This window comes from Amblyomma mixtum, chromosome 8 (assembly GCF_055824585.1).
Source record: "Amblyomma mixtum isolate Tamu chromosome 8, ASM5582458v1, whole genome shotgun sequence".
Taxonomy (NCBI): domain Eukaryota; kingdom Metazoa; phylum Arthropoda; class Arachnida; order Ixodida; family Ixodidae; genus Amblyomma; species Amblyomma mixtum.
The window spans coordinates 137,779,808-137,807,610 of NC_143019.1; the positions used below are offsets into that span (position 1 = coordinate 137,779,808).

Sequence of the window (27,803 nt, forward strand, 5' to 3'; positions counted from 1 at the left end):
AAGGGTTGTTATCACTTTTGTTCGTGACGCGAGAAGCGACCAGACTAATCTCGATTGATCGCAGCCATGAAAGGCTGCATCTAGGTTTTTCTAGATTACTGTAGATGATCTTGTCCTGTTATCTGGAAGTTTCGTTGCCGCCTTTAAATTGAACGATGCCGCGAGCGGCGGACATTCGTAGTTCGACGACCGACGAGCACGTTTGTTGCTTACGCCGCCGCCGAGTGATTCAGTTATTTTGCGGGCGCAAGTCAGCCCAAATAAAGAGCTTCGTTTCTAAGACTGGCTGGTGTCTTCCTGACCACTGGACTGCCGTCACTACAACGTGACAATATGCTCATGTGGTACTATACCAAAGCGACATAAAATCAGTAGCTGCATATTTAAAGCTACTCTTTACTCAGGCCGACATAGTACAAAACATGCAATGGCGAACTTCGAGCATCAAAAGACGACCAAGAGGACGATTGGAACGAAAACAGCAATAAGGCGGCAGCTGAGGAAGCCTGAATACCAGCGCACTTTCCACTTTGATAGCGCGATGTACGCCACGGGAACGTTTTATTAGACACTGCCTCTATTTTTCCTCCAGCAGCTCACATTTTTCTGTTATTTTGTTGCCGTTACAATTATTCATTTGGTGATTTATTTTACGCTGATCGTACGTGAACTGTACACGTAATCATTGAGGAAGCATTATCTGTGACATTCTCACAAAAGCCGGCATTCATCGCCGTCGATGGCACGTCAGACACGTCACCACGCTCTCAGACGACGTCAGCGTTTAGCATACGATGGTGACGTCTACAGCAAAGAAGAATATAAAATTTCTTCCTAAAGTTCGGGGAATTGAAGCAAAGACCTTCAGACTGCGAGGCGAGCACGCGACCCATAAGTCACATTAGAGCTTTAAACAAGGTATTTATTGCACTTAAAATATGTTATATTGGCCTGAAATGCTTACACAGGTTTTAGGAAATGCCATGAAAGACGCCTGAAACAGGCAGAGCAGCAGAGCGCTTGACGGGAGGTAAGGCTCAGAACGTCACCAAGAAAGAGTGCAATTCCAACTCAAGGTTGGTCCGTTAACGCAATTTATTCAGTTGAACTATTATTTGACAGAAATGAGATTTCGTCGAAAGAACTGATTGTCACTGCCTGTCAATCATTATAGTTTTCCATAAGCTGTGTAGTCCAGAAAAAAAACATTTAAAGAGGTTCAGCAACCTATTGGACTGCTGTGAGATACCGAATTATGTGAGAAGAAAAAAAGAATTCGCTCTTTCAAGGTTCGTTGCAACAGATCCCAGCACAGAATTATGTGCAAGCTTATAATTGATGAAGCTATGTTCGCTTGTTTGAGCCACATCACATGGGCTGCAGTTGACAGATGACACGAAAATGACTTTTTCTGAAGTCGAGTTTTCACGGGCAATGTTTCCATGTGTAACTGCCAGGAGAAAGTCTCAGTGCAAAGTGAAAGTAACAGTTTTCCCACCCGCCTAAGGACATCATGTCCAAGCAATCCAAAGTACATAAAGGAGGCATAAAGAGGAAGAGGGAAGGCAGGAATGTCAACCAGAAGCGTGCTCACGGTGGCAACCCTTCACTACATCGGGCGGTAAGTAAGAGTAGAGGAAAGCATCGGAATCAAGTCTTTGTACAAGCGTTTCCGCGACACTGAGAATACGAACTCTGTTGAAAAGAGGCTGCCAGAAACCGCACAACAAATTATACCTCATGCATGGACTCTCAAGGACAAGGATGGTCAATTAAGTTTGAGGACACAATGAGTGTCGGCAAAGCATTAAATAAATTTGTTTGCAAAAACGCTCAAAGTATTGGATAAGAAGTGTCACGAAAAACAAAGTGAGCAACATTGTGCCTCACTTGAAGATGGAATAAGCATAGCCCACCCGCGCTGCCAGGTCGAAAAAGGTAATCGCGTGGCATAGGTTCCATAGAAGAACTCCAAACAAAATTTGCAAAACCTCTGTGAAAGCGACGAATAGAAATCCTATCGCAGTGAATAATCCGTACCACGTAATAAATTTTTGTTGCTAGAAAAAAAGTATTTTCAAAAGTTTCCACTGTGCCTGTACGCGCTAATGGTACGTCAAAGTAGTGGGCGGTACACACGTCCATGCCACTTGAACTTGTGTATATCCCCACACTAAAAACCACAGACCACAACTCTTGGTATCGTTCATCTGGGAACCCGAAACTTTGCCAAACTGCTTTGTTGAGCGAACAACTTCATCCACGCCAGGCTTGTCTACGGAGAAAAACGCCAGATCATCTGCATAAGCGTATACTTTGATCTCACGATCTATGATTTGGAAACCTAAAATACACTCTGTAGATTGCTCATACAAGTGGAAGCAGGTGTGGTGATAATGGACTCCCCTGTTTCACAGACGAAGAGGTGGAGACGGGTTGGGAAAGAAAACCATTCAAAATCGTGAAAGGCAACAAAACGGCGTTTCTTCTTGGCGAATGAAGGTGAACCATGGGTATGCGTTTCCTTACAACTGTATGCTATTTAGTAGGCGAGTCATTAGGAGGGAATCTCTAACGAACCTTGCAACAGAGCTCCGGATTAGACAATGATTTATCATTAAAAGCTTGTGAGCAGTCATAAGTACCCTCCCTAATTTTTTTATTCGATATAACATCACTTGCTTCAGCATGCCCTCAAACTCTACACGCTATGCATTTTACAGGATAGAAAACTTCAGAGTAAGTTCACCGGCTTTTGAAGCTTTTCTCGAGTAGGAAAATAATATAACGCGCTTTTCGATAATCTTCTAGACAGCCGTTTCCTTGAAGGTTATTGAATTATTTGTGCTTGGCTTTGCATATTGTATATTACCTTCTATACCCCCTACCACCCCATTATACAAGATTTACAGAATTATACAATAAGTATGATTTACGTAGTTGTACATTAAGTACACCTTAGTCCTTTTCCCTTTTATTCTCACCTTTTCTTTTTACGAAATAATGAGGAGAAGGCTTATGCCTATTTTGGGTAGTTATTTCTGATAGCCACCCCGGGTGCCGATTTTTTGACGTTTATTTTTGTTACAGTGAAATGAAAAATTTTTCTGAGCTTGAGCCTGTTGTTTCAGCGTCCCCCACAACCTGTGCCGCTCTGTTTTGGTTTGAGAAAAAAATAATAAAGGCATGTTAGCACATAGCTTAAACAACTAAGTTAAAAAGACTTTAAAAGTAGTGACCCACCGAACAATGTCGATGTCTCTACACCGCTCACTATCTGAATCCTGGTGCAAGCTGTCGCACAGCCCCCGCCACGCTATTCCGATTACAAAAAAGATAAATTATGACAATATATTAGCGTAAAATATAAATACATTACAATAAACGACCTGGAAAATATTGGACCAGTGCCATGCCTGTAGTCTCTACTATCGCCTTAGAGGGAATATTTTCCTAACCGTGCGATTACGCGAGGGAAAATCTGTTCCACGCAATGACGAGCTGCGCCAGTTCTTCGCACGACGCCAACCCGAGAAAAAGATACCTGAACTCCTGCCGTGAGTAGGCGACTTTGGCCGAAGCGCCGTGGTGACTGAGGCCGACAAGCATCACCCCCCTAAAAACTAATCTTTCTAAGCTAACAACGCGACAGCACAAGCTACGAGACCAAAGCATGGGCTTCGTAAAGTGTCTATCCCGTGTCATACCCCATGAGTCAACGGTCTTAATAAGAGGCCAGGGGTTCTTTCAGACCCCGGTACTCTAACACCCCCCCCCCCCCTCCACCTTACTGTCCCCTCCTGGTATGCTTCCCATATAAGGGCCCATTTATTCTCCTGCTCTCTTTCTGTCTCCCCCCCCCCTCTCGAAAAATCTTCGCTGCTGTCGCAGATGGTATCCAGCACACGAACGAGCACAGAAACGAAAAAGGTCGTTTCAAGTCTGTGGGTGTCAGCGCCTTCAAAATTCCCCAATAGGCTGTTCCGAGAAGAAACAAAAGCTCCGTGTGAACTGCGAGACGACGCTAACGTCGTTGTCCACCCTGCTGGCGAAAGCAGATCAGCAGTGGTCAAGGACCGTCGCAACTACGAGTCCAATGCTCTGATAAGCAGTTATCGTATGATAAGCTAGCCAAGAATCTGACCTCGCATACCCAATGGAAAGTCTACAAAACCAATAACTCTAAGCTCTCCATCATCATCATAGGCCTGACTGTGTGCGCTGCAGCAAAAATTCCTCTTCCATTTCCCAGCAACAAACCTGTACTCTGCGGCCAACTTGACCCGCATACTTTCGAATCCCATCCCCCTGCTTCACTTTCTGTCGCCTCCTGGTATGCTTCCCTCATCTTCTAAGTGCCCATTTATTCTCCTGCTCTCTTCCTGTCAAAGTTACTCCTATCATTTTGCATTTCAAGCTTTTCCCGTTGTCCTCAATTAGCATCCACGTTTCTCACTATTGGCGAGTGTCAAGAGGCTACAGCTGCTATATTATTTCCTCTTAAGTGGTACCGTTAAACTACCATTAATCATCTGAGAGTACCTGCCAACTGATCTCTGCCCCATTCTTAGGTATTCTTGTAGTTATTTAGCTTTCCTGCTTCATGACAGCGGTCACTGCTTTCCTAAGTAGATGCATTCTCTTACCACTTCAAACGCTTCGCAGCCTATTGTAAACTGCGGTTCTCTTCCAAAACTGTTGAATACTATTTTATTTTTTATGCATAGTAATTTTTACACCCACAATACAACTTTACTTGTCTAGGTCCACGATCCTGCTTTGCAGTTCGTCCCCTAAATTGGCAAGGTAATGTGACCAGCAAATCGGAGAATATTAAGGTATCTTCCATCTACTTTGATCCCCAACTCTCCCGAGTTCAATTCTCTGAATGTCTCGTGTAAACGCGCGGTGAATACTACAGGATATACTGTGTATCTTTGCCGGACACCGTCCCTCATTGCAATATAACCACTGTCTTTATCACTATAGTAGCTGTGCAGCCGACACAGGTATTCTGCAGTACCTTTGCATCTGCCTCTCCTAAATCTTCATTCCGCAGTGCTTCCAAGTATGCCTAAAATTTTCAAAACTGACATTCCACTGCGATATCTCTGAACTGCACGCTATCTCCGCTCAGCCGTAATTTACCCTACCCCTGCAGTCTACCGGGCTACACCGGCCACATTGAACGGAAAAACACCTGTGCCTGCACGATAGTGCGGACACATCATGCTGCCTTTGTTAGGCCAGATGCCACGATAGTCTCAATTAAGAAAAGAAATGGGCATGAGCAGATCATGTAATGCGAAAGCTATATAACCGATGGTCGTTAAGGGTAACGAACTCGATTCCAAAAAAAAATGGCTGAGGCTTAACTTGGTTAAGCCTGGAGAATGCGAAGCATCATCGTGTCGCGTAATTTGGAGGCGCACAACCCCAGCGACGGCGCGAGGTGGGCCCCCGTAAGAATACGGTCACTGACCAAGTCAAGATATTTTAGACGTTTCGGAACCTCGTACGGGTTCCTTGATCACTAAGCGGGACAGGAAGCGCCGCCACTTATATACGCAACACATGACGTAACGAGCGTGCGTGCGTAGATTGGTGGCATATTTCCTTGCATCCGGTTCATGGTAGCTGGTGTCGACTGGATGATTAGAGATTCCAGTAGGCGCCGAGATGATACGTTCCTTTCCTTCGCGACGATAGTGGCGTGGTCCCAGTCAATCGCGTGACCATGTTCTTGCACATGCTGTGCAATGGCGTTAGTCGCGTGATTATTATTTCTTACGTCACGTTTGTGTTCACTGAGCCGTCTTGTAAACTTTCCCGTCTCACCAATGTACACCTGGGGGCAGTCAGCACATGGTATCTGGTATATCACGCCTGGATACTCTTCAATCTGCAGCTCTATCTTTCACGTTCACTAGCTGGTTACGGAGCTTGCTGGTCGGGATGTGGGCAATGCGCAGGTCGTATTTTGAAAATACGCGCGATAGTGCCTCGCTGATTCCCCGCACGTAAGGAATGGCTGCACGCGCCTGGAACGTCTTGTCGGTCTGTGTTTCCGGCTTCAATATCCGCTTTTCAATTCTGCAGATAAAGCGACTAGGATAGCCATTGCAAGTCAGCTCCCGGTGGACCGTCTTCAGTTCGTTCTTTAATGAGTTGTCATCTGAGCAGATGCGTACGGCACGTGTTATTAAAGATGATACCACTGACGTCTTGTGGCCGGCCGGATGACAAGACATAAAATTGAGGTAGCGACCTGTATGCGTAGGCTTCCTGTAGACCGAGAAGGTGAGGGCGCCCTCATCCCTGCGGACCAGTACATCCAAGAAAGGTAATGCACCGTCTTTCTCAAGTTCCAGGGTGAACTGTATATGCGCATTCTGGGCATTTAGGCTGTCCAGGAAGCGTGGGACGTCTTGCTTCTTCAAAATACAGAAGCAGTCGTCCACGTACCGGTAGTAGACTTTCGGTGCAGGATTGAAGGTGGACAGTACCTTTTCTTCCAAGGCTTCCATTACTAAATTGGCCGTTGTAACGGATATCGACGCTCCCATTGCCGTGCCCCGTGTCTGCTGGTAGAAGCTGACGCCGTAAGAAAAGTACGTGTTGCCAAGGCAAAATCTCAGAAGCTCGCAAAGTTCTCCACTGTCGTGACGTCAAAAAGTCACGTGGTGTGACGTCATGTATCACGTGATTTGGAGGCGCACAACCACAGCGACGGCGCGAGGTGGGCCCCCGTTTCTCCACTGTCGTGACGTCATCGTGTCACGTGGTGTGACGTCATGTATCACGTGATTTGGAGGCGCATAACCACGGTGAAGGGCTGAAGTGGTAGCTAAAGTAGTATGCTTCGCATAAAAAAGGCAGGCGTAGCAGAGGGCAGCATAATGCCTTTTCGATGGATGAGATTAGGAAGACTGACCGGTTGCGATGGCAGCAGCTGGTAGAGAACGTGGTTTATTTCAGGGGGATATGGAAGGGGGTTTTGTCCTGTAGTTGTCGTGCTTAAGCTGATGATGACAGTGATACCTCAGACCTGATCATACAGGAGGACGACGGACTGGTCTCTATTGACGTGGTGTCGATATTAACCAGTGTTCCAGTGCTCATGGCCGTCTCTGTTGCTCACAGGGCAACAGCGGATGACCCAAGTCGGCACGACCAAGCACTACTGAGCGCCAAGGAAGTATGCCGTATCCGCGGGATGTATTTTATATCTCAGGGAATATTTTTCAAGCAAGCAAATAGGACTGAAATGGGAGCGTTAATTTCGCTCACAATGAGTAGTGTAACTATGGAAGACATCAAGATGTGGTCGCTTACAATCTCTAGTCCACAAATAAAGATTTTTCTACGTTACGTAGGTGATTCCTTCCGTGCGGTAAAGACGCCACAGTTAAAAAGCCGGTATCTATACTTAGCAACCCAGAACTGGTGACACTGTTTGCACCTGAATGTTAAGACCAGGGCAACTTTCTTTTTCTGACGTCCTACGCACGAGGCACGAAACAGGCTTACGGTTTGGATGTGCAAATGATAGGAAATTTCGAATAGCCAATTGATTTTCTTATTCTGTTTTTCGAACAAATTAAACAGTGTCTGTTCGAATTGTTCCAAAAAAATGGAATATGTTCTCATCTTTCCGAATAATTTTGGAAAAAGGGGAAGGAAGCACGAGTAAGGCCCAAAGTATTTTTCGTCGAGGAGTGTTTCAAATAGGAGCTAACACCGACGCCACGTAACATTCTGCCGCAATCACAATTCTCGGGATAAAGGGTGCAGAATCGAGACGCAGCCCATTCGTGTGGCGGCGTTCATACTGCTCATACGAACAAGGCTGGACGACCCGGCAGGGCTCAGGCAAGTTTACTAAAATTATTCTTGGTTTTGGACCAAGGAGATAATTGGTCACACGAAGCTGGTCCCTTTCTCATGTCGTGAGGTGCGCCTTTATGCTTTATTCTCTTCCAATAACAATAGGAAAAGGCAATCTTCATGCATGCATCATTTCGCGTTCATAGAAGTAATTGCTGACTTGCTTTTGCGACGCCTTTGTGAAGACAGGTGTTGCGTCTTTTAACAACTATAGCTTTAACTCCACAAGTTACCGCATCTGTCGCGAAAACATGATTGCCAGGAACCACGGCCACACTATCGGGCTAAACTTTGAGAATTGGTTCGTTTCTCGAACGCTTATCTGGCCAACTCTTCTTCCAGGAGGGCACCGTTCAGCGACGAGCCGTCGCCACAGAGGCCCGACCCGCACAGACGGAGTCCTGTACCTAGTCAACACGCACAGAATGCCGAGGAGCTGGAAGTAGTGGCGGCGGAGGAAACGAGGCAAGGTAAATTCTTTGGATGGTGGTGTGGTCGATATTGAAGATTGGGCGAGTTGGTAATGCACTGAGTAATACAGCGTGAATTCAAACAAAGCCGAAGAAGACAGGCGAGGACGAGAGCTCAGCGCTCGCCCTAGCATTTCTTCCTTCGTCCCTGTTTCGATGCGCGCTGTATTACTCAATAAGTGTGGCCGATGTAGGCAGGCTTGAGTCAATCGACTAACATGACTGTCGGCTTGTCGCGGACACCTATTGCGAAGTGCTTCGGCCTGCATTCTAAAACTGGATACGGCCCCGTATATGGCCACTGTAAAGACCGCCGCGGGGCGTCGGTCCGGAGAAAGGCAGGAGTTGTGAATATGTCGGTGAAGATAAAGGGTGCTTCTGTGGGCTTGATGCCAGGTTGCACGCGTCCAGCCGCAGTGAGAGAGGGTTGCAGGCGTTGGAAGAATGAGGGTGCCTTCAAGGATTGCTAGCAGAAAAGAGGCTGGACAAGCTCTGCCTGAAGGTGTAAGGTTGTGCCATTGAGAAATCGAGTTCAGGCGCACTGCAATTCTTCCCGGAGAGGAGCTCAGAAACTCAAAAAGGAATAGTGGAAAGAAATCAACCAAGTATGCCGAGGCCCCATATGCCGTGAGCGCCACCTTGAGCTTCCTGTAGAGACGCTGGACAAGTCCGTTGGCTCGAGGATAAATTGCTATGACGCAGCGTACGCCAAAGCGGGTGGGAAATTTTCAGAGCAGTGCACTCTCGAAGGACCTCCTCTGTCGGTTCTAAAATCGGTTGTAATGCCGAAACGTGACAGCCTGGTAGTGTAACTCGGTCTTGTCGACGATGGGCCTCGAGAGCAGAAGCGCGTGGAGCTTTCTTTTCATTTATTTTGTATTCGCTTTAAGTCAGGCAAAGTTCTGCTGCTCCTAGCTCCCTCTATCTTTCACCTCCGTCTAGTCCAAGCACACGCCATTGGCAAAAACTCGTGTGCATTCCATATGTAAAAAGCGTCAGCGGAACTTTAGCTCACACTTTCTGAAAAAAAAAGGATGCGAACGAAGAACAAGGCGACTTGTAGCATCGGACACGATATTTTCTACCGAAGGACCGTAATCCCAAAGAAAAGGCGCAAGGCATTGAGTACAAGATCAGTGGATTTGAGTGCCTGGCGTCATATGCTGGAGGACGCTTTGCTGAATAGATGGAACTGCGCAAGCATGACGTCAGACGAATTAACGGAGAGCGAAGTGCGCAGGCAGAGCACTAAAATTGTTACCACAGAATTGGCGTTGAGGGAAATATTGTGCTGGAGGAAGAAAAAAAACACACAAAGAAGGTTGCTGCTCGAGACATGGTATATTTAACAGATGCGAGGAAATGTTAATCACTTATCGTTTGGCTGCACTTGCGTAGATGCCAGTGGGTAATTAATCCCTGATTACTCGAATAAGGATAGATAGATAGATTATATATATATATATATATATATATATATATATATATATATATATATATATATATATATATATATATATGGGAAAGACTGGGAGGTTAATCAGAAAGGATTCCGGTTGGCTGCCCTGTACAGGGGAAGGGAATGAGGGGATTACAGAGGGAAGAAAAAACAAAACAGTGCCTTGTAAGCCTTGATGGCAGTCGGCTGTTGTGGCCACGGACCGAGGATCTTGGCCTCTGTGAAAGGGCGAGGATACTACTCGAATAAGTGTTCGTAGCTAACTATCCGGCCTCATGCAAAATACTGATTAACTCACGTTCTCGTCGCTGGGAATAAGGGGGGTAAAATATTAAAAATGGCTAATGGTTTAGCATTGCTGAGCAGGAAATAGGGTGCGAAAGCACAGTTTTTATCAGGCGCACACCACTGCCACGTACCAGAAAGCGCGACTGAGGTGTCCAGTGACCCAGAGAGCCAGTTATGCGCGTCCTAAACGTTTTCATCGTCATCGCCAATTTACGCAATGTGTGCTGGCCCCCTATGTTCCAGTGCCGTGTTTCTGCAGAAATGCTGTCAACGTGAACGCGTACTGCTCTTGTGACGTGTTTGTGCCGCAGTGTTGTCGACGCCAACGCATGCAGCCGACATCTCTTTGTCACTACCGCCACATAGCCCTAGTATTGGTTTGTTGGTAGTATTAGTTGAATGCACAGGGGGAAAGAGTGTTGCATTTAACACGAGGCGTGTTGCGCCATGCACTTCCGTGCAATAAAGAACAAAAAAAATTGGGACGATAGCATTGCGCTCTCGAGGTTCGAAACCCAGTTTAGGATATTTGTTTGATTGCCTTTTTTTCATTCATTCCACTCGGCACAAACCCACCAACAAAGCCAAAAACATCGCAAGATCTTGCTCGGGGTTTGCCCATCATGCTCTCGCACTAATAAAAGCACAACAAATTCTTACCCTTGCCAGAACGGAGACTGCTGCTCTTCAATTTCTCGCATCCTCCGCTCATGTTCACGGCGTTCCTTCTCACGTTTTTCCTTTCGTTTCCTCTCTTCTTCTTCAATTTGCTCTAGCATCTCTTTGTGGGCACTGGCGAGCGTCTTTTCAGTCCTTTCCATCTGCTCCATTTTGGCATCGTGGTCCTCAACCATACGGGACATGTTCTCGTCAATGTCGCGCAGAGTGCCTTCGTGAATAACGTTCCTCTTTTCCTGTTCGCGTTGCAGTGCACTTGGCCTGAAATAAAAGAAATCATTCCAAATTCTGCCAACGCTAGGCATCCACAGCATTTCACTGCTTAACAATCCTGCAACCTCCCAGTGCCGCTAAGGAAAGTTTTTGTTGTTGCGTAACTATTCATAATTAAGGGCAAGTCCAGGTTGCTCACGGAAGTGTATGTTTAGCACGAGAAGCAGCATGCTTTAACACGAACGCTTGCTGTTTAGCTATAGAGGCGATACAATATTGTAACGAGGACAGGACCGGCACAGACCACAGTTTCAGCGAACTAACTCACAAGATGGCCGTCCGAACCACACACACACACTTCGTCTTCGTCCACCGACACACGCACACTTCGTCTTCATCGTCGGCGCGCTCCCATGAGCACGCGCCATTAGTGAAACAGAAAGAATTAGTGAAACAGAAACCCATTAACGAGTTAGCGGTAAGTGGGGACGTAGAGGAATTCAGGATATTTCTGGAGATCTTGGGAACAAAGAGCGCTTACAGACAAAGGACCAGAACAACCAGAACAAAGGACCAGAACAATATTCCGAAACCGCTTCCGCTGAATTTGGACGCCGTGCTCCCGCTATCATGGGGCTTTAGGCAGTGAGGAATACCGAACGCACGACGTGGCGTTGGTTCAGAGATCCAACGCGGAAGGAAAGCGTCACATAAGATTAGAATTGATTTCAGAAGTCGATATTATATGAGCACAAAGCCGATATTTCTCAGCGCAGCATTTGAATTGAGATGGCCAAGTATAGTGGCAAAATCCACGCACCATGACTGCCCAGTACGCGTATTACGAGAGCCCTGAGGGATTATCTTTTGCCGTTTTAATGACTTCTTGTGGGCATTTTTTATTCAGGCGTGCTAATAAAATTACATTTCAAGCGATATAATATTGTCTTCAATAAGCACCTGAGTGTATTTCCTAGAGACAGCTTACGACACTAGCCCACTGAATAATTTATACGATTTCAGCAGCGCGAACACGGTTAGGAAAAAACAGACAGAAAGGGGGACAGTACAGAGCGCTGAACTATCAACTTTATTTCAAGAAAGACCAAGACCCCGCTCTTAAATACACACACCACAGAAACGCCCACCTGGGGGATCTATCTAAGCACAACACAATCAGAGCGCGAACGAGTATATTATCACTTTTTCCCGGTTATCAAGGATACAAAGAGCATGAGTGCTAACAAGGAAAAGACTAAAAACCGGTGAAAGACATGTAAAAAGCATGGAACAACAGGGCTGAGGGTGCATGAAGGTCTGAAGAAAACACAAGCAAAAAGGCTAAAAACACAGGAAAGACATTGCTAAAACACGATGGGATAACAAAGCCGAGGAAGCGGAGGTTGTTAGGTGAAATCGCGAAAAAACAACTGCTAAAAAAGTTAACTATTGCATGAACGCCAACAACTAACACGGCTAAAACGTCAGAAACCATGTAAAAGATGCCTCTAAAACCGGGTGAAATCAAATAAAACCAGAAAGAAAAGCGACTTCTTTTTCCGACAGGGAGATTGAAGGAGTGCTAACACAACCTTTCCTAGACTTCCTGATGTAGGCAGCTTCAACAATTTCGCGCGTCAACTGGTTTTTATGCTTTTTTAGTACAGATGTTCTTTTGAAACGGGGAACACATTTCTTTTCGCTATCACATCCCTGACAGTGGGCGGGTAGATTTCGTTGTGAGGAACCTGATAAATCGTTGCTGTGCTCCATTAACCTTTCGTTGAGGCATCTTCCCGTTTGGCCTATGTAGGCCTTGCCACAGGTCAACGCAATCCTGTACACAACACCCTCTTCACACTCAACAAAGGGATTCCGGTGCCGAACAGCACAGCCTCTTCTCTTTTTTGTCTTATTGACTTTGTTACAGAGGCTCGAGAGGCGCGACGGGGCTGAAAAAACAACTTCTACCCCAGCTCTTTTACAGATTTTCTTGAGATTGTGCAACAATTAGTGAAGATAAGGAATGACAGCAACCCTTTTTTCCCGCTGCTGTGTTTCGTCCGAGTTACTACGTTCGCACTTCAAGCTTTTCAGGAGTTTTTCCGCTACCGATGTGAGGAGGGGCTGCGGGTATCCCGAATGTGTTAGCCTAATAACTTGACGGGAAAAACTGTCTGTCAAAAAGTGCTCACCGGATTTTGTGAGAGAACTTATCAAGGTTGATCTTACAATGTTTCTTTTAACCAGTTTCGAACGAGCTGAACCGTAAGGGAGGTATACATTAAAATATTTAAAACATTGGAACCTTAAAAGACAGCACCAATTAAAGCTGGTCTCAGACGTCATCTGATTTTAGGAGCGCTCAGCCGTGGCTAAACCTTTGTTCGCTTGTGTGTGCACCACCACAGGTCAGCGCCTCTTTTTCATTGCCTTTGGTTTTGGTTTGAAATATGGCTCCCAATGTAAGTTTATAATTGTGTAACGTGTAATATTCCCGCTCGGGATTGAGAGTATTCTGAAATAAATTAACGTGTTACGTCTCTGCTCATTACTATCAAACAGTGGCCGCTGCTTGATCGAAAATTTATCAAGACGTGACTCAGGATCACTTTTTTAGGGGAGAATCGAATTTCGGACATTACAGCATTGTTTAAGCGACGATTGCCACAGCCTGAATTATTAAATTTTAAAGCTGATTCAACTTACTTGTTTGAAAATATACAAAACTAGACGCACAATGGTGGCTTATGACAGGAAAGTTTATAAAAAACAATTGTAAGATGAATTTCTGAGGGCTCTTACCAAAATCAGAAAGTTCATTGCGCATCGAACCCTTACCCTGACCTCATATCATAGGGAAGTGCTGTTTGCTGCGTGCTTTTCAAGATTAGCTAAAAAATTTCTTTCTGTGTAATGCGTAAGATGCCTTGAGTTCGAAGACGTCGAAGGTTTAATATATTTAATATTTTTAAAATAATTGCTCTGAATATCCTTTTGTACTTTGTAAGCGAATATATTTGTATTTTTGTCTGTAGTAACGGTAATAGTTTGTGCTTTTCAAATTTTACTTCTGGTGTCTGTTGGTATTGGTCATTCCTAGTTCATGAGAGCCTTTACAGTCGCTCAGTGGCGGTTTTCTTCTCTGTTTCTTCAGTTAAAACTGATTTTGCAATGAATGCCTGCCAGTTCCTGCTGTTAGAGTGCATAGCAGTTATTCAGGGGACTTCCTGTTCGGTCCTTAGCCCCCTCCAGAAAGACAATTACAATTTTTTGTGTTTCTCAGATAAACTCATCTGAAGAAAATCATATCGACAATATGAATACACTTGCAGCCAAGCTGGAAAAAAAAAAGAACACCTCCAATAACTGTCTGTACTTACAACTGTTGAAGTGTTCTGAAAACTTTGTCGTCCTCTTCAGTGAATCTGCAATGTTCAATGAAATCCGAAACAAAGCTATCAATTTAAGAATCCAGACTGTGAGTTTGATTACAGGTTTTTGTTTCCATTGTAAAAGAAACTTACCGAAACATTCCAACCAACTGTAAAAGGTTACGGAACCTATTAATTATTTAATGAATACATTTGGAGCTCTGATTTCGAGTACTGGCATATAACCCAAACGTGCCTCTCACACTTATTGCGATTCAGTTTTTGTTGTTAGGAGGTGACGTCTTATACTAGTTCAGTCTATGGTTTACCAGATTTTTCTTAACAGGCATGAGCAATAACTTTACCAGCTAATATTCTGTCTTTAATTCACGACAATTGCTGGGTAAGTATCTCTGACGAAAAATAAGGATGACCATCTCACGTAGTACGGAGCATTGCGTCTCTCTGTCCCTCGATGTCCATCAAGCTCCTTCAAAAAGAAAAAGCAATCAGTATTACATTGATGCAATAACCAGATATCGCTTTAGGGATCTATTATATTAACTTCAGTTTGGTTTCCTAGTTTTAGTAGAGCCGTTAGTATATTTGAAATATTTGAATAGCGGCTCTGATATCCTTATATTCATTTTGCTGGACGAATGAAAAATATGCACGTTGAAAGTTATTCGAAATGAATCGAAATCCCTCACAAACCTTCCAGTAGATAACGAATAATTGGCACCAAGCTCGAATAAGCCACGCTGTAGTCTGTATGGCTGTCAGAAAAAAATTAGCTGAGGTTTAGGTCTGGTTAAACCGGGCAAGTTGTGTAATCAGCGTCGAGAGCGCGCGAGTAGGCGCGCGGCAGCGGCGGCGGCGCAGCGACGGTCCTGCCACCTGGTGGAGAGCGGCAACGGCTCTCGACGCTCCTTACGATGGCAGGACCGTCGCTGCGCCGCCGCCGCTGCCGCGCGACTACTCGCGCGCTCTCGACGCTGCTTACGCAACTTGCTGGGGTTAACCACAGCTAAACCTCAGCTATTTTATTGTTTATGAAACCCATGCATTCACTAGGTGCGCCTTTATTCATGCTGGTACCCTGAGCCTTCGTGGCGGAGTGGTAGCGTCTCCGCTTCAAATGCCGGAGGCCCTGGTTCGATTCCCAGCCTCGACAAAGCTTTTTTATGTAGTGAAGCCGAAACGCTGAAACGGTTGCTATGGCAACGGCGCTCCATCTCTTTGACCTCGCTGCGGCTGAAGGTCAACCGTGGCCACCGCCGCGAGTCCACACTCCTTTAGCGACGGTTTGTCAAGGCGCCGTGAGGGTCTTATTCGATTTCATCGGGTGCTGATTGGAGGCAAGTGTTCTCGTTCTTGTCGGCGCGATATAAGAGAGAGAGAAGGAGTGGTGAACGGCCACGTGGTCCGTTATCTTTCTTGCTCCTTCCGTACTGGCCACTCTTCCCGCGGCCTCCCTGTAAAGAGGCCGCGGTGGCGGCGGCGACGGTAGGCAAGAACGCGCCGTCGTCCCGTCCTGTCGGCGATCAGGGCGGCTACTGGCAGGAGGACGACGGTGACACGAAACGAAACTTCAACACATCTGCGAAGTCCTCGTCATCTGTGCGGTGCTCCGTACGACAGACGTGCCGAGGCGGCTCGCATGCCATCCCCACGACCGAGAAGGTGTGCGACACCAGCGCGAATGCCAGCGAGAAATGATGCTAACCTTCATAGTTGCAGCGCCATTTGAAAAACATTTATAGCTCGTAACAACTTTGAGCACGCTATTCCGAAACACACAGTAACTAGCATGGAAGAGAGCAATCACATCAACAGTAGTCCAGAAGAATTCTGCGGAGGCATCGCAAATTCCGCGTAATTAATTGAAATGTCACGTAACCTTACGATAAATATTGACTGTCGCAGGAAATCTCATTATCTGCATGCGTCAAAAGCATCACATGATATTCAGCTCTAGAAATCTCTCACGTTGATTGCAACCTCATCTTTGAAGTCTTAATTAGAATAGAAATTTGTACCGGTCGTATGTTTTCGTACTAATGTATCGTATACGAAGATAGATATCGTGTAGATCAGATAAATCTCAATTGATTTTTCAATTCACCTTTATTTTCAGGATTTCCCAATGTTGATATTGTAATGTACTTGTTGACGACGGGGGCTTTAATAACAAGTGCGAAGACAGACAAGGCCACGGCGACAGACTCCACACGGTGCGAGCCCTACTTCTTCGTCGTCAGCAGCTATGCGCCACCTGGCAATGCTAGGTGGCATTTTTCCCCCCTTATGGAAAAAAAAGAGCGCTGTCGACGTAACAAAAAATGAACAAAACACGAGCAAAGTTCCGCAGCTGAAGCGTTCCAAGACATCAACACGTCTCCGTCACCGAGTATAGTACGGTTTAAGCCGTACAACGTGCACAATGTCAGAGCTGGGCTGTCGGCGTCGGGGTTGCGCAACACCGTCCGGAACCACTTCATAGTTTACGTCACTCACACGCCGGATCACTCTGTAAGGGCCAAAATAGCGGCAGAGCAGTTTCTCGCACAAGCCTTGGCGACGGACAGGAGTCCATACCCAAACTTGGTCACCGGGTTTGTAGTCAACCTGTCGGTGGCGAAGGTTGTAACGGCGCGCATCGGTGCTCTGCTGTTGCCCGATGTGCACGCGAGCCAGCTGACGGGCTTCTTGAGCACGTTGGGCAAATTGTTGAGCGTCTGGGTCGAGTTGGTCATCCTCTGGGCACGGGAGCATGGCATCAAGCATGCTCTGAACTTCACGTCCGTACACAAGGCGGAACGGTGTAAAGCGCGTAGTTTCCTGCAGGGCGTTGTTATAGGCGAAGGTGACATACGGCAGGACCTCATCCCAAGTTTTGTGCTGGACATCTACGTACATGGACAACATGTCCGAAAGGGTCCTGTTCAATCGTTCGGTCAAGCCATTGCTCTGCGGATGGTAGGCCGTGGTCTTCCGGTGCGTTGTGCAGCTCAGCCGAAAGATGTGGTCGATTAGCTGCGCTGTAAACGCCGTCCCTCTGTCTGTAATGACGTGCGATGGGGCGCCGTGTCGCAAGACGATGTTGTGCATGAAAAACTCCGCGACTTCGGAAGCTGTGCCACGAGGGATCGCCTTGGTCTCGGCGTAGCGAGTCAAATAGTCGGTAGCAACTATGATCCACTTATTGCCGGCCTGCGACAAAGGGAAAGGGCCGAGGAGGTCCATGCCGATCTGGTCGAACGGAGCGCGAGGGGCTGTAACGGGCTTGAGAAAACCCGCCGGCTTAAGTGGTGGCGTTTTCCGGCGCTGGCATTCTCGGCAGCTTTTAACGTAGCGTTTGACATCAGCAGGAAGTCCAGGCCAGTAGTACATGTTCCGCACTCTGGCGAGCGTACGTGAAAAGCCCAAGTGGTCAGATGTGGGCTCATCGTGGCAGGCGAAAAGAACGTCAGCTCGGAGATCAGCTGGAATGACCAGAAGGTAAGGTCTATCGTTGCCCCTCGAGTTCTTCTTGTACAAGAGGCCTTGCCGCAAACAGAAGGAGCCAAGACGTCGAGAGAAGTGGCGAGGTATAGCCGTATCGCTACCTTCAAGGGCGTCAATGAGAGGGCGAAGTTCCGAGTCCGCCCTCTGCCGGGTCAGTAGGTCGGAGGCGGTGAGCGTACCAAGGAAGCCGCTATCGTCATCGGGCGCTGCGTCGCCAGCATCAACTGGTGCACGCGACAGTGTGTCGGCGTCTTCGTGTCTGCGGCCGGACTTGTACACAATAGTGATGTCAAATTCCTGGAGCCGTAAGCTCCAGCGTGCCAGGCGTCCAGATGGGTCTCGCAAATTTGCCAGCCAGCATAGGCAGTGGTGATCGGTTACGACTTTGAATGGGCGGCCGTATAGATAAGGGCGAAACTTCATGGTGGCCCACACGACCGCAAGACATTCTTTTTCAGACGTGGAGTAATTGCTCTCGGCGCGGGAGAGAGTACGGCTAGCATAGGCGATAACCCTCTCAAGGCCCTCTTGGTATTGAACAAGTACAGCGCCAAGACCGATGTTACTGGCGTCGGTGTGGACCTCGGTATCGGCATCTTCGTCGAAGTGCGCAAGAACGGGAGGTGTTTGAAGGCGCTGGCGGAGCGTAGAGAAAGCGGTCTGTTGCTCAGAGGTCCAGACAAAGGAGGTGGTATTCCTGGTGAGACGCGTCAACGGCTCGGCAATCGTGGAAAAGTCCGCAATAAAGCGCCGATAGTACGCACAGAGACCCAGGAAGCGCTGGACAGCTTTCTTGTCGGTTGGAACGGGAAACCGCGCGACGGCTGCAGTCTTTTCGGGGTCCGGCCGCACTCCCTCAGCGCTCACAACGTGACCCAGACATTTGAGCTCTTCGTAGCCGAAATGACACTTCTGGGGCTTCAGGGTAAGGTCAGCCGAGCGGAGAGCGTCGAGGACAGCCCGCAGGCGCTGGAGATGTTGATCAAACGTTTCCGAAAAAACGACGACGTCGTCCAAGTAGACAAGACAGCTTTGCCACTTGAGGCATGTGAGGACGGTGTCCATCATCCTTTGAAACGTAGCCGGGGCGGAGCACAAACCGAAAGGAAGCACTTTGAATTCATAGAGGCCATCTGGAGTCACAAAAGCGGTTTTTTCGCGGTCCCGTTCATCGACTTCAATTTGCCAATAGCCGCTCTTCAAGTCAATAGATGAGAAGTACTTAGCGCGCCGTAATCTATCCAGCGAATCGTCAATGCGCGGCAACGGGTAGACGTCCTTTTTTGTCACACTGTTCAGTTTGCGATAGTCGACACAAAACCGGAGAGTGCCGTCCTTCTTCCTAACGAGGACGACAGGCGAAGACCACGGGCTTTGGGAAGGTTGAACAACGCCATCATCAAGCATTTCCTGAACCTGGGTTTGAATAACTGCCCGTTCTTTAGCAGAAACACGGTAAGGCTGCTGTCGTATAGGGCGAGCATCGTCATAGGTGATGATGCGGTGCTGCGTGATGGGTGTTTGACGAACCTTCGAGGAGGAAGCGAAGCACGACTTGTATTCCTTCAGCAGCTGCTCCAAAGCCAGTCGTTGTTCCCGAGGCAGGTGGCAGTTTATGTCGACGTTTTCAAGGGAGGGCTCGTCAGTGCCGGCTGCCGCGGACGCAAAACAAACAGGAGTATCGAGAACAGGTTCGGCAGAAGCAATAGCGGTTCCTTGAAAAAGGTGTCGGTATTCATTACAAAAATTAGTGACCAGGACCGCAGACCGGCCACCACGAAGCGTCAGTAGACTGCGAGCGGCACAGATGCCTTGAGTAAGCAGGAGTGAACAGTTAGCCTCGGCGACTGCTTCTGCGTCACGCAAGTCGTTGCAGGTGACTTCAACCAAAACACTGCTCCGTGGCGGCAACGTGACACTGTCAGCAGAAACACGAAGGGCGGCACTGCGATGGCAAGAGTCGGCGAGGTGGGTGGCTTGACTGGTCGAAAAGGTGATGATTCGTTGCCGGAGGTCGATAACAGCACCATACTCCCGCAGAAAGTCAATGCCGATAATGAGATCACGGGAGCAATTGCACAGAACTACACAACTGATGACGAACGTAGATCCGTGAATCTGAACGCGAGCCGTGCAAATGCCCTTTGGGGTAACGAGATGACCACCGGCTGTACGAAGATGCACCACAGAACATGGAGTAAGCACTTTTTTCAGAAGAGTCGCCAATTTATCACTCATAATTGAATAGTCGGCCCCGGTGTCCACTAATGCACTGACTCTGTGACCGTCGAGAAGAACAGGTATGTCCAAAGAAACGGGGCTGTCTAGGTCGGATGACGGTGCCATCTGTTCACGGTCGGACGTAGCGGCGGCGACGGGAGGTCTTCAGCGCAGTGACTCCCAGCGACCTCGCCCCCGAAGGTCGCTGGTCTCAGTTTTCCCGGCGAGGGCTGGGCGAGCGACCCTGTGCTGCTCGCGAGGGGCTGTGGGGGTTCGGGGAAGAGCGCCTCGGAGACGATGAGCGCGGCTGATGCGGCGTGCGGGCTGAAATTCGCTGTTCCGCTAGGAAGTCTTCAATGGCAGGGAGCCGATGGCCAAATCGGGGTCTGGGCGAATCAGCTCGAAAACCCTGCAGTCCGAGGCGCCGATAAGAGCAGTTACGGTAGAGATGTCCTGGTTCTCCGCAGTGAAAGCAGAGTGGCCGGTTATCAGGTGTGCGCCAGACATCGGCCTTCCGCAAGGGCGCTCGGCGATCGTCGAAATACTGCACTGGTGGAACTGAGGACCGCGGCTCAGGAGGCGTTACCGGAAACGGTGGTGGCGAAACCGCAGCCGGGCGCCTCGCAATTTCAGCATAGGTGGGGCGGTGGCAGTCTCTAGGTGGAGGAGGTGTTTCAACAGCAGGAGCCCTGAACGCCTGTTGCACCTCCTCGCGAACAAGAGCAGAAATCGAACCTAGCGCTGGTTGCGAAGGGCTGCAAAATTTCAGGACCTCTTCACGCACGATGGTGCGAATCAGTTCACGCAGATCGTCAGGGTGGTTCCCGGAGGTAGTAAACGATGCGGTGACAGCAGCAGCATGCACGGGCCGGTCGTAGGTCGCAGAACGTTGTTGCAGCACCTTTTCCATCATTGTGGCCTCTGTAAATAATGCAGCAACGGTCGATGGTGGGCTGCGCACGAGGCCTGCGAAAAGCTGCTCTTTGACGCCACGCATCAAATGCCGGAGTTTCTTTTCTTCCGGCATGGCCGGGTCAGCTCTTCTGAAGAGGCGCGTCATGTCCTCGACGTACATCTGGACACTTTCGTTCGGCAGCTGGATGCGAGATTGTAGTGCACGCTCAGCTCGTTCACGACGATCCACGCTTGTGTAGGCCTCCAGCACGCGACGACGGAACTCATGCCACGTGATTAAAATGTCCTCTCGGTTTTCAAACCAGGTGCGAGCGCCATCCTCGAGGCTGAAGTAAACGTTACGGAGTTTGGCTGCGTCGTCCCATTGGTTAAACGCAGCTACGCGCTCAAAGTGAAGGAGTCAGTCCTCCACATCCTCAAAAAGTTCCCCACGGAACGTCTTGGGAATCCGCGGAGTCTGCAAGGTGTAGTGGGATGGCGCAGCAGCGGCAGTTTGCAGAGGAGGAGGAGTGGCTGTCTCCATGGCGCCGCTCTCGACTAGTCCGACCTCCGAAGGCAGTCCCTGGATCCTCCTACAGAAGCGATGTACCGGGGTGTCAAGTGGTACAGGGCTGGCGCGACGGCTTCCTGGAGGGGTCTCTTGCATGGGCTCACGGGTACCCGGCACACTCCACCAGACTGTAACGTACTTGTTGACGACGGGGGCTTTAATAACAAGTGCGAAGACAGACAAGGCCACGGCGACAGACTCCACACGGCGCGAGCCCTACTTCTTCGTCGTCAGCAGCTATGCGCCACCTGGCAATGCTAGGTGGCAATATAATTATTATTAATTCATTTGTGCAGGTTGCAAAATCGTGTCGGCATTGGCAAGATATGGCACTTTAGAAGTAATGATATAAACTATTATGCAGCAATAGTAAAACAAAAGCTCCGGTAACAAAACTTCGCAGAAATTATGGACAAAAAAGTAGTAAGAAAAACTTATAAAGTCTGCCATCAAAAATTGTGCATTTTTTATGCCTTATTTCAATTCTTGAACATTTTTTTCCTGTTTTCTCAGAAAACGTTTGTACATCCTCATGCTTACCAGGCTACTTCCGCCAACTGCAGCGCAAAGGTCTCTCCCATATCTCGCCAATTAATCCTTTGCCAGTTGTGGCCACGCTATCCCCGCAAACTTCTGAATGTCATCCGCCCACCTAGTTTTCTGCAGCCCTTGTTACGCTTGCCTTTTGTTGGATCCACCCTTAAAGGGCAACTGCGGCGCCTTTTTGAGAATTTCGCGATATTCAAGGATTCAAATCTATATAGGCTGTAGGTAAAGCATGCCAAGTGTTTTTGCACTAGCCTTTGAAATAGTGACGTAATCGACGATTGAATTTTGCGCTTTATTTATTTATTTATTTATTCAAGGTACCTATAGCGCCCTGAGAGGCATTATTGTGGGGGGGGGGGGGTAAGTACATTAACAGTAAAATTCAATACAGCCCAAGAGAACAAAACAAAAAGACAAGTTACAGAAAAATTTTAACAACTTCCAAAAAGATAAAAGCATTCTGATTGCACCCGACACGCAGAACCAACACTGACAACAGCATAATCAGATTATTGCATAGTCAATTGCGTCCTGGAAATTCTCGCTCTCAAACACTTCATTAGGCAGCAGGTTCCAGTCACTTATTGTGTTGGGAAAAAATGAATATTTAAATGTATTAATGCGGCAGTTATGCCCTCTAATTTTCATGGTATTGTCCCTTCTACTCGAAACGTAGTGAGGTTGCCTTAAATAGAGGCTTTTATTAATTCCTGTTTTATTATTGTAAATGTCGTACAAAAACTTTATTCTAAAAACTTTTCTTCGGTGGGATAATAACTTCCAACCAAGAGCTTCCCGAAGTTCAGAACTTCTAACCTTAAAATTATAATTCCCAGTTACGAACCTTGCTGCCCGCTTCTGAACTCGTTCTAGCTTGTCTTTTAAAATATTTGTCAACCGGTCCCAACATACGCATCTATATTCGAGAATTGGCCTGACATTCGTAACGTACAATGTTTCTTTTAGGTGGGGAGTTGTATGTTTAAGGTTTCTTTTAAAAAGGTTGAGAACGCGGGAAGCTTTGGCAGTTATCGCGTCGACGTGTGCGGTACAATCCAACTTCGCTGTAAATGTGATACCGAAATATTTTACTCGGTCCTTTGTCTGTACAACAGATTGATTTAGATTATAGTTGCCCCATATCTTCTTTTTTTTGTTTGTGAACTGCATGAGGTAACATTTACTAGTGTTGAGAGTCATCTTCCATTTGTCACACCACGCACATACCTTGTCAAGGTCAGACTGCGACAGAGTGGTATCATTTGCGCACGTGACAGAACGGTAAACAACACGGTCATCGGCGTACAGCCTAACACGGGAGCACAGATCACTCGGCAAATCATTTACAAAACCAAGAAACAACAAAGGCCCAAGTACCGAGCCTTGCGGCACACCCGATAAAACCTGAACAGACTGCGAAGTGACACCGTTTATAAGTACCCGTTGTTGCCGCGCATACAAATAATCTTGAATCCATCCAAGAAGTCTAGAAGGTATACCTAAATAGGATAACTTTGTTAAGAGGAGAGAATGCGAAACCACGTCAAAAGCCTTGCGGAAATCAAGAAAAACTGCGTCTATTTGAACACCCCTATCTATACCTTCCGCGACATCATGGATGAACTCAGTGAGCTGAGTTGTACACGATAGGCCCGAACGGAAACCATGTTGAGCGGTAGTGAAGAAATCATTACTATTAAGGTGCTTCATAAGACCAGAATATATTATATGCTCCAGTGTTTTACAAGAAACAGAGGTGAGGGACACCGGTCTGTAATTACATATATTTGCGCGATCACCATTTTTATGTATTGGCGTTACATTCGCAAATTTCCAGTCATTTGGGAGTTTTTTATAATCCAGGGACTTATTGAATATTGTGACCAAAAACGGAGCTATTTCCATTGCATATAGCTTCAAAATATGATTTGATATATCGTCTGGGCCGTGAGCAGAATGGGAATTTAAATTAGACAGCAGCGCCATCACACCCGTCTCAGTTATCATTACATCTTCCATTTCCGGCAAGTGTGTGAAATTTTGCGTGACTAGATTGAGATCTGCTTGATCACTGACAAATACCGAGTGAAAATACGTGTTAAAAATTTCAGCTTTACTCAAGTCGTCTGCTACAACGCTGTTATTGTGCACCAAAGACGGAATTCCAATGTTATCTTTTTTAGTATTTTTAATATGCTTCCACACTTGTTTTGGATTAACTCTTATCTTTTCCGATAAACACGATAGGCAAAGACGATTAGCACTTTTCAGTTCTGTCTTAAGCGAACACGTCAATAACTTCAGTTTTGTGAATAAGGAGGGGCTCTTAGTTTTACGATATTTCTTATACAGTGTGGCCTTGCTTCTAATGGATCTGCGTAATTCTCTTGAAATCCAAGGTTTGTCAGCGCGTAGTTTCCCTGATACAGTCTTAGAAGGACTGAAGGTGTGCAGGAGAGTTCAGCGTGACGTCATGGAAGGTATGATTTCAAATTGCCGCTGTCGTCAGCCACACCCTGCCCTGACTCGTTAGACGTGGCCAACCGACTCTCGGTACAGTTTGCCTTCGGTGGCATTGCTTTTTTCCTTCAAAGCAGGTGTTCGCGCGTTGGAAATGTATACCGATACCATCTGTTACGTTATCATGCGCCCCCCACTTGGCGTTGTGCGCTGCGGAGAAGCTTGAAGGGCGTCCGGATTTTAATCAGTGACTACTTCACTATTTCGAGCACTAGCCCAAAAAGACTTCTCATGCTTTACCTTCAAGGTTCACACATTCGACACTCCTAAGCTCGTTGATTTCTGAAACCTATGCAGTTTCCCTTTAAGGACCAGCGGTTATCTTGCCTTCGCATTACATGCCCTGCCCAAGCCCACTTCTTCCTCTTGATTTTGACTAGGATGTCATTAACCGCTGTTTTTTTTTTATGACCCACTCTGCCCTATTCCGACCTCTTAACGTTACACCTATCATATTCCTTTACATAGCTCGCTGCGTTCTTAGCCTTCCCTCTTTGTTAGCCTTCACGTTTCTGCCCTAGAGACGAGTACCGGTAAGATACAGCTATTGTATACTTTGCTCTTGAGGGATATTGGTAAGCTGCGAATTAAGATCTAAGAGAACGTGCCGAAAGCGCTACACTCGATCCTTATTATATTCTTCTCGCTATTTCGCTCTCCTGATTCGCACCTGCGTCTATGTTAGGGCACAAAAGCGCATTTCGGCTAAAGAATTCTAACTATAATTGTAAGCATACCAACAAGCTTTTCAGTGATTTCTCCTTCGTTTTCAGTGAATGAATTCATACAACGAAAAAAAATTCTCGAAAATGTAGTTTTTTTGCAGGATTCTAATTGGAATTTCTTAAACTTCCCAGGGCAAATCTGTTATTTTTACGTTTTGAGCTATATTCACGTCCCAGTACTTAGAGTTTTTTCTCTCCGATACAAAAAATCGTTTCTCAACATACCGATTAGAAATAGTTTAAAAGGGCGAAAGCAAGGGAACCGAAATTAGGTTTGCACAAAACGATGTCGCCCCTAAAGACCAAATATTGAACTCACAGACGTCGTCACAAAAACTGTCATGTGAGCGCTGATTCCATGAAACTGGCGACTGTAACCGAATGCTTTGGTCATCATTTGTCTGAAGTGACCAAGATGATGCTCGAAATTCTGTTCCGCTGCAAATGCACAGCGGATATCGACGTCCGTCGGACACGCAATGTTGCCGTAAAAATATCTCTGATAGAGGCACATAAGGGGAAATTTCAAAGGCAGCTACAACAAACCGCCGTGCGGCTGTGAAATGTTGACACAAAAGAGCACAAAACTACGGAGAACGTAGCGTGAAAGTATCTGTAAATGCTACGAAAATAGAAAAAGAACCTCGTTCTTTCCTTTCAATGTCCCTTCTCGCGCTGCGAATTTCAGTGCTGGGTTGCGAGTCTTTTAAGACAAAAATGCTTAAATGCCTAAACGTTATCAACAGTTTCGTGTCCAATTTTAGTCGTGTTTGGAACTGCCCCTTTACTACATTATATATGAAAGGATCCAATAATGTAGCTTCGACAATACAGTTGTTAAAGATTGTTTCAGTTTTAGTAATTGACAAAAACGCTAAGCAATGCTGACCTCGTCTGGCTTAAAATGGAACAGCCACGTTTCGTGCAAAATGTCTAAGGTAATCGTCACGATCTGTTGGCTTAAACATGGCGTCACACCCGCTTCACCTGGCACCAAGTGGCTGAGATTTTCGTGGCTCAGTAGTTGAATACAGCACCGTTTATTGGTTTTCTTCTCCTAACTATGGCATTGCCGAACTGCGACGCACTCAAAGAAAGGTGAACAGGCTTCGATATCACAGATGCCGCTGTCGCGGCAGCGTAACAAAACTTGCGACGCAGGCTGTTCTCCCAACGATTCGAAATCTTGAAAAATTATGGCGCTATTAAGTTTTTGCAGCTTTTAAACAGCAGTTAAACGGTAGGCAAACATAACTAAAAGTTTATAGCTCCTTAAATTATAAAAAAAACGCATCAAATGTTTTTTTTTCAAATTAAGCTTTCCCAACAGCAGATTCAAATTTTTGTTCTGACTCCAAATTCAATGATCGATATCTTCAACCTGAAGGCATTGTCATCTGCGCATTTTAGGTGCTGTTTTCGACGGCTTGAAAAACCTTAGAATGGAAGTACGCTTCCACAACTTAGAATCTTTGCCTTTCTTTTGATTGCTGCTACTGCAATTATCTTGGGACATTCCCTTCCCTCTAGCACTGTTCATTTTGCTACCAAGGTTATTTCTTCTTTCATTATGCATTCACATACTAGACTGTACTGATCTTTCCTCTTATATATTCCCTTCCCTGCGACACCTGCCTTCGTGAGGAAGCAATATGTTATAAAAAATGAGATCACAAAAAATTAGTTTTGAAACACTGCTGAAAGTTTAGCAACAACAAATAGGGTTCCGCTTGTATTTACTAAGTGAATACTAGGCAGCTTCAATTTCTTGCATGGTTTTCTACCTTTTCCTGACGAAAGTCAGGCTCCAAAATACGAGGCCCAAAATGGTTTCTCAACATTTAACGATTTGTCTGAGTTGAGAGACCTTGTTACGAATATGGCAGTTTCTTCAAAACCAACTGCCTAAACGATGCAAGCCGTTACGGGCCTTGGTTTCCTGGTTTTTGTGGCATTGTTTTCTATGTGGAATGGTTAGAGAGCATTACAAATATTCCCTGCTCTGTGTAACGTTTCGAAAAATTACACTTGTTCATAATTACAGAGAGCTCGCTCTTACGCGCATTCATTTCATTAAAATTTCAAAGACACTGTAGCGCAGCAAAAGACGAGGACACAAGAAACGAGAGACGAACACCACGAGCGCTAACACCACGAGCATTTCATTAAGTCGTTGACCACTACTCAAAGAAAACAATCTTCACAAGCTAACAAGTCCTTTCCTCGAAGTCCCCACAGGCTACGTAGAAGAGCAGGGCTGTCAATTTTTGATGCGAAAGCCTAGTGGGCTGGGCAGCACTACAAAAATGCGCCGCGCCAACTGCCTTCGCTTCTTCCTTGCGCAGTTCATCATGCTTTCCTGTCCCCGGCTGCTCGCTGCTCTCAGAGTGCTGACCGCCTGCTCATCATTGAAAGTCAACCCGTTGGCTGTGTGTGCTTCTCTCTGCG

General features: G+C 46.7%; 1 protein-coding gene across 2 annotated transcripts in view; it reads right to left on the reverse strand.

Annotated features, from left to right (window-relative positions):
• Window positions 1-27,803, reverse strand: part of LOC149334595 (uncharacterized) — a 52,552-nt gene that overhangs the window by 10,243 nt on the left and 14,506 nt on the right. Inside the window, exons 4-6 of one of the 2 annotated variants that reach the window (XM_089555239.1) lie at window positions 14,812-14,859; window positions 14,379-14,423; window positions 10,765-11,043 (exon numbers count right to left, since the gene is read on the reverse strand). In XM_089555239.1, the coding sequence (XP_089411365.1) occupies window positions 10,765-11,043; window positions 14,379-14,423; window positions 14,812-14,859 (372 nt within the window). The remainder of the gene's footprint in view (window positions 1-10,764; window positions 11,044-14,378; window positions 14,424-14,811; window positions 14,860-27,803) is intronic. The other variant, XM_089555240.1, reaches the window with a different exon arrangement.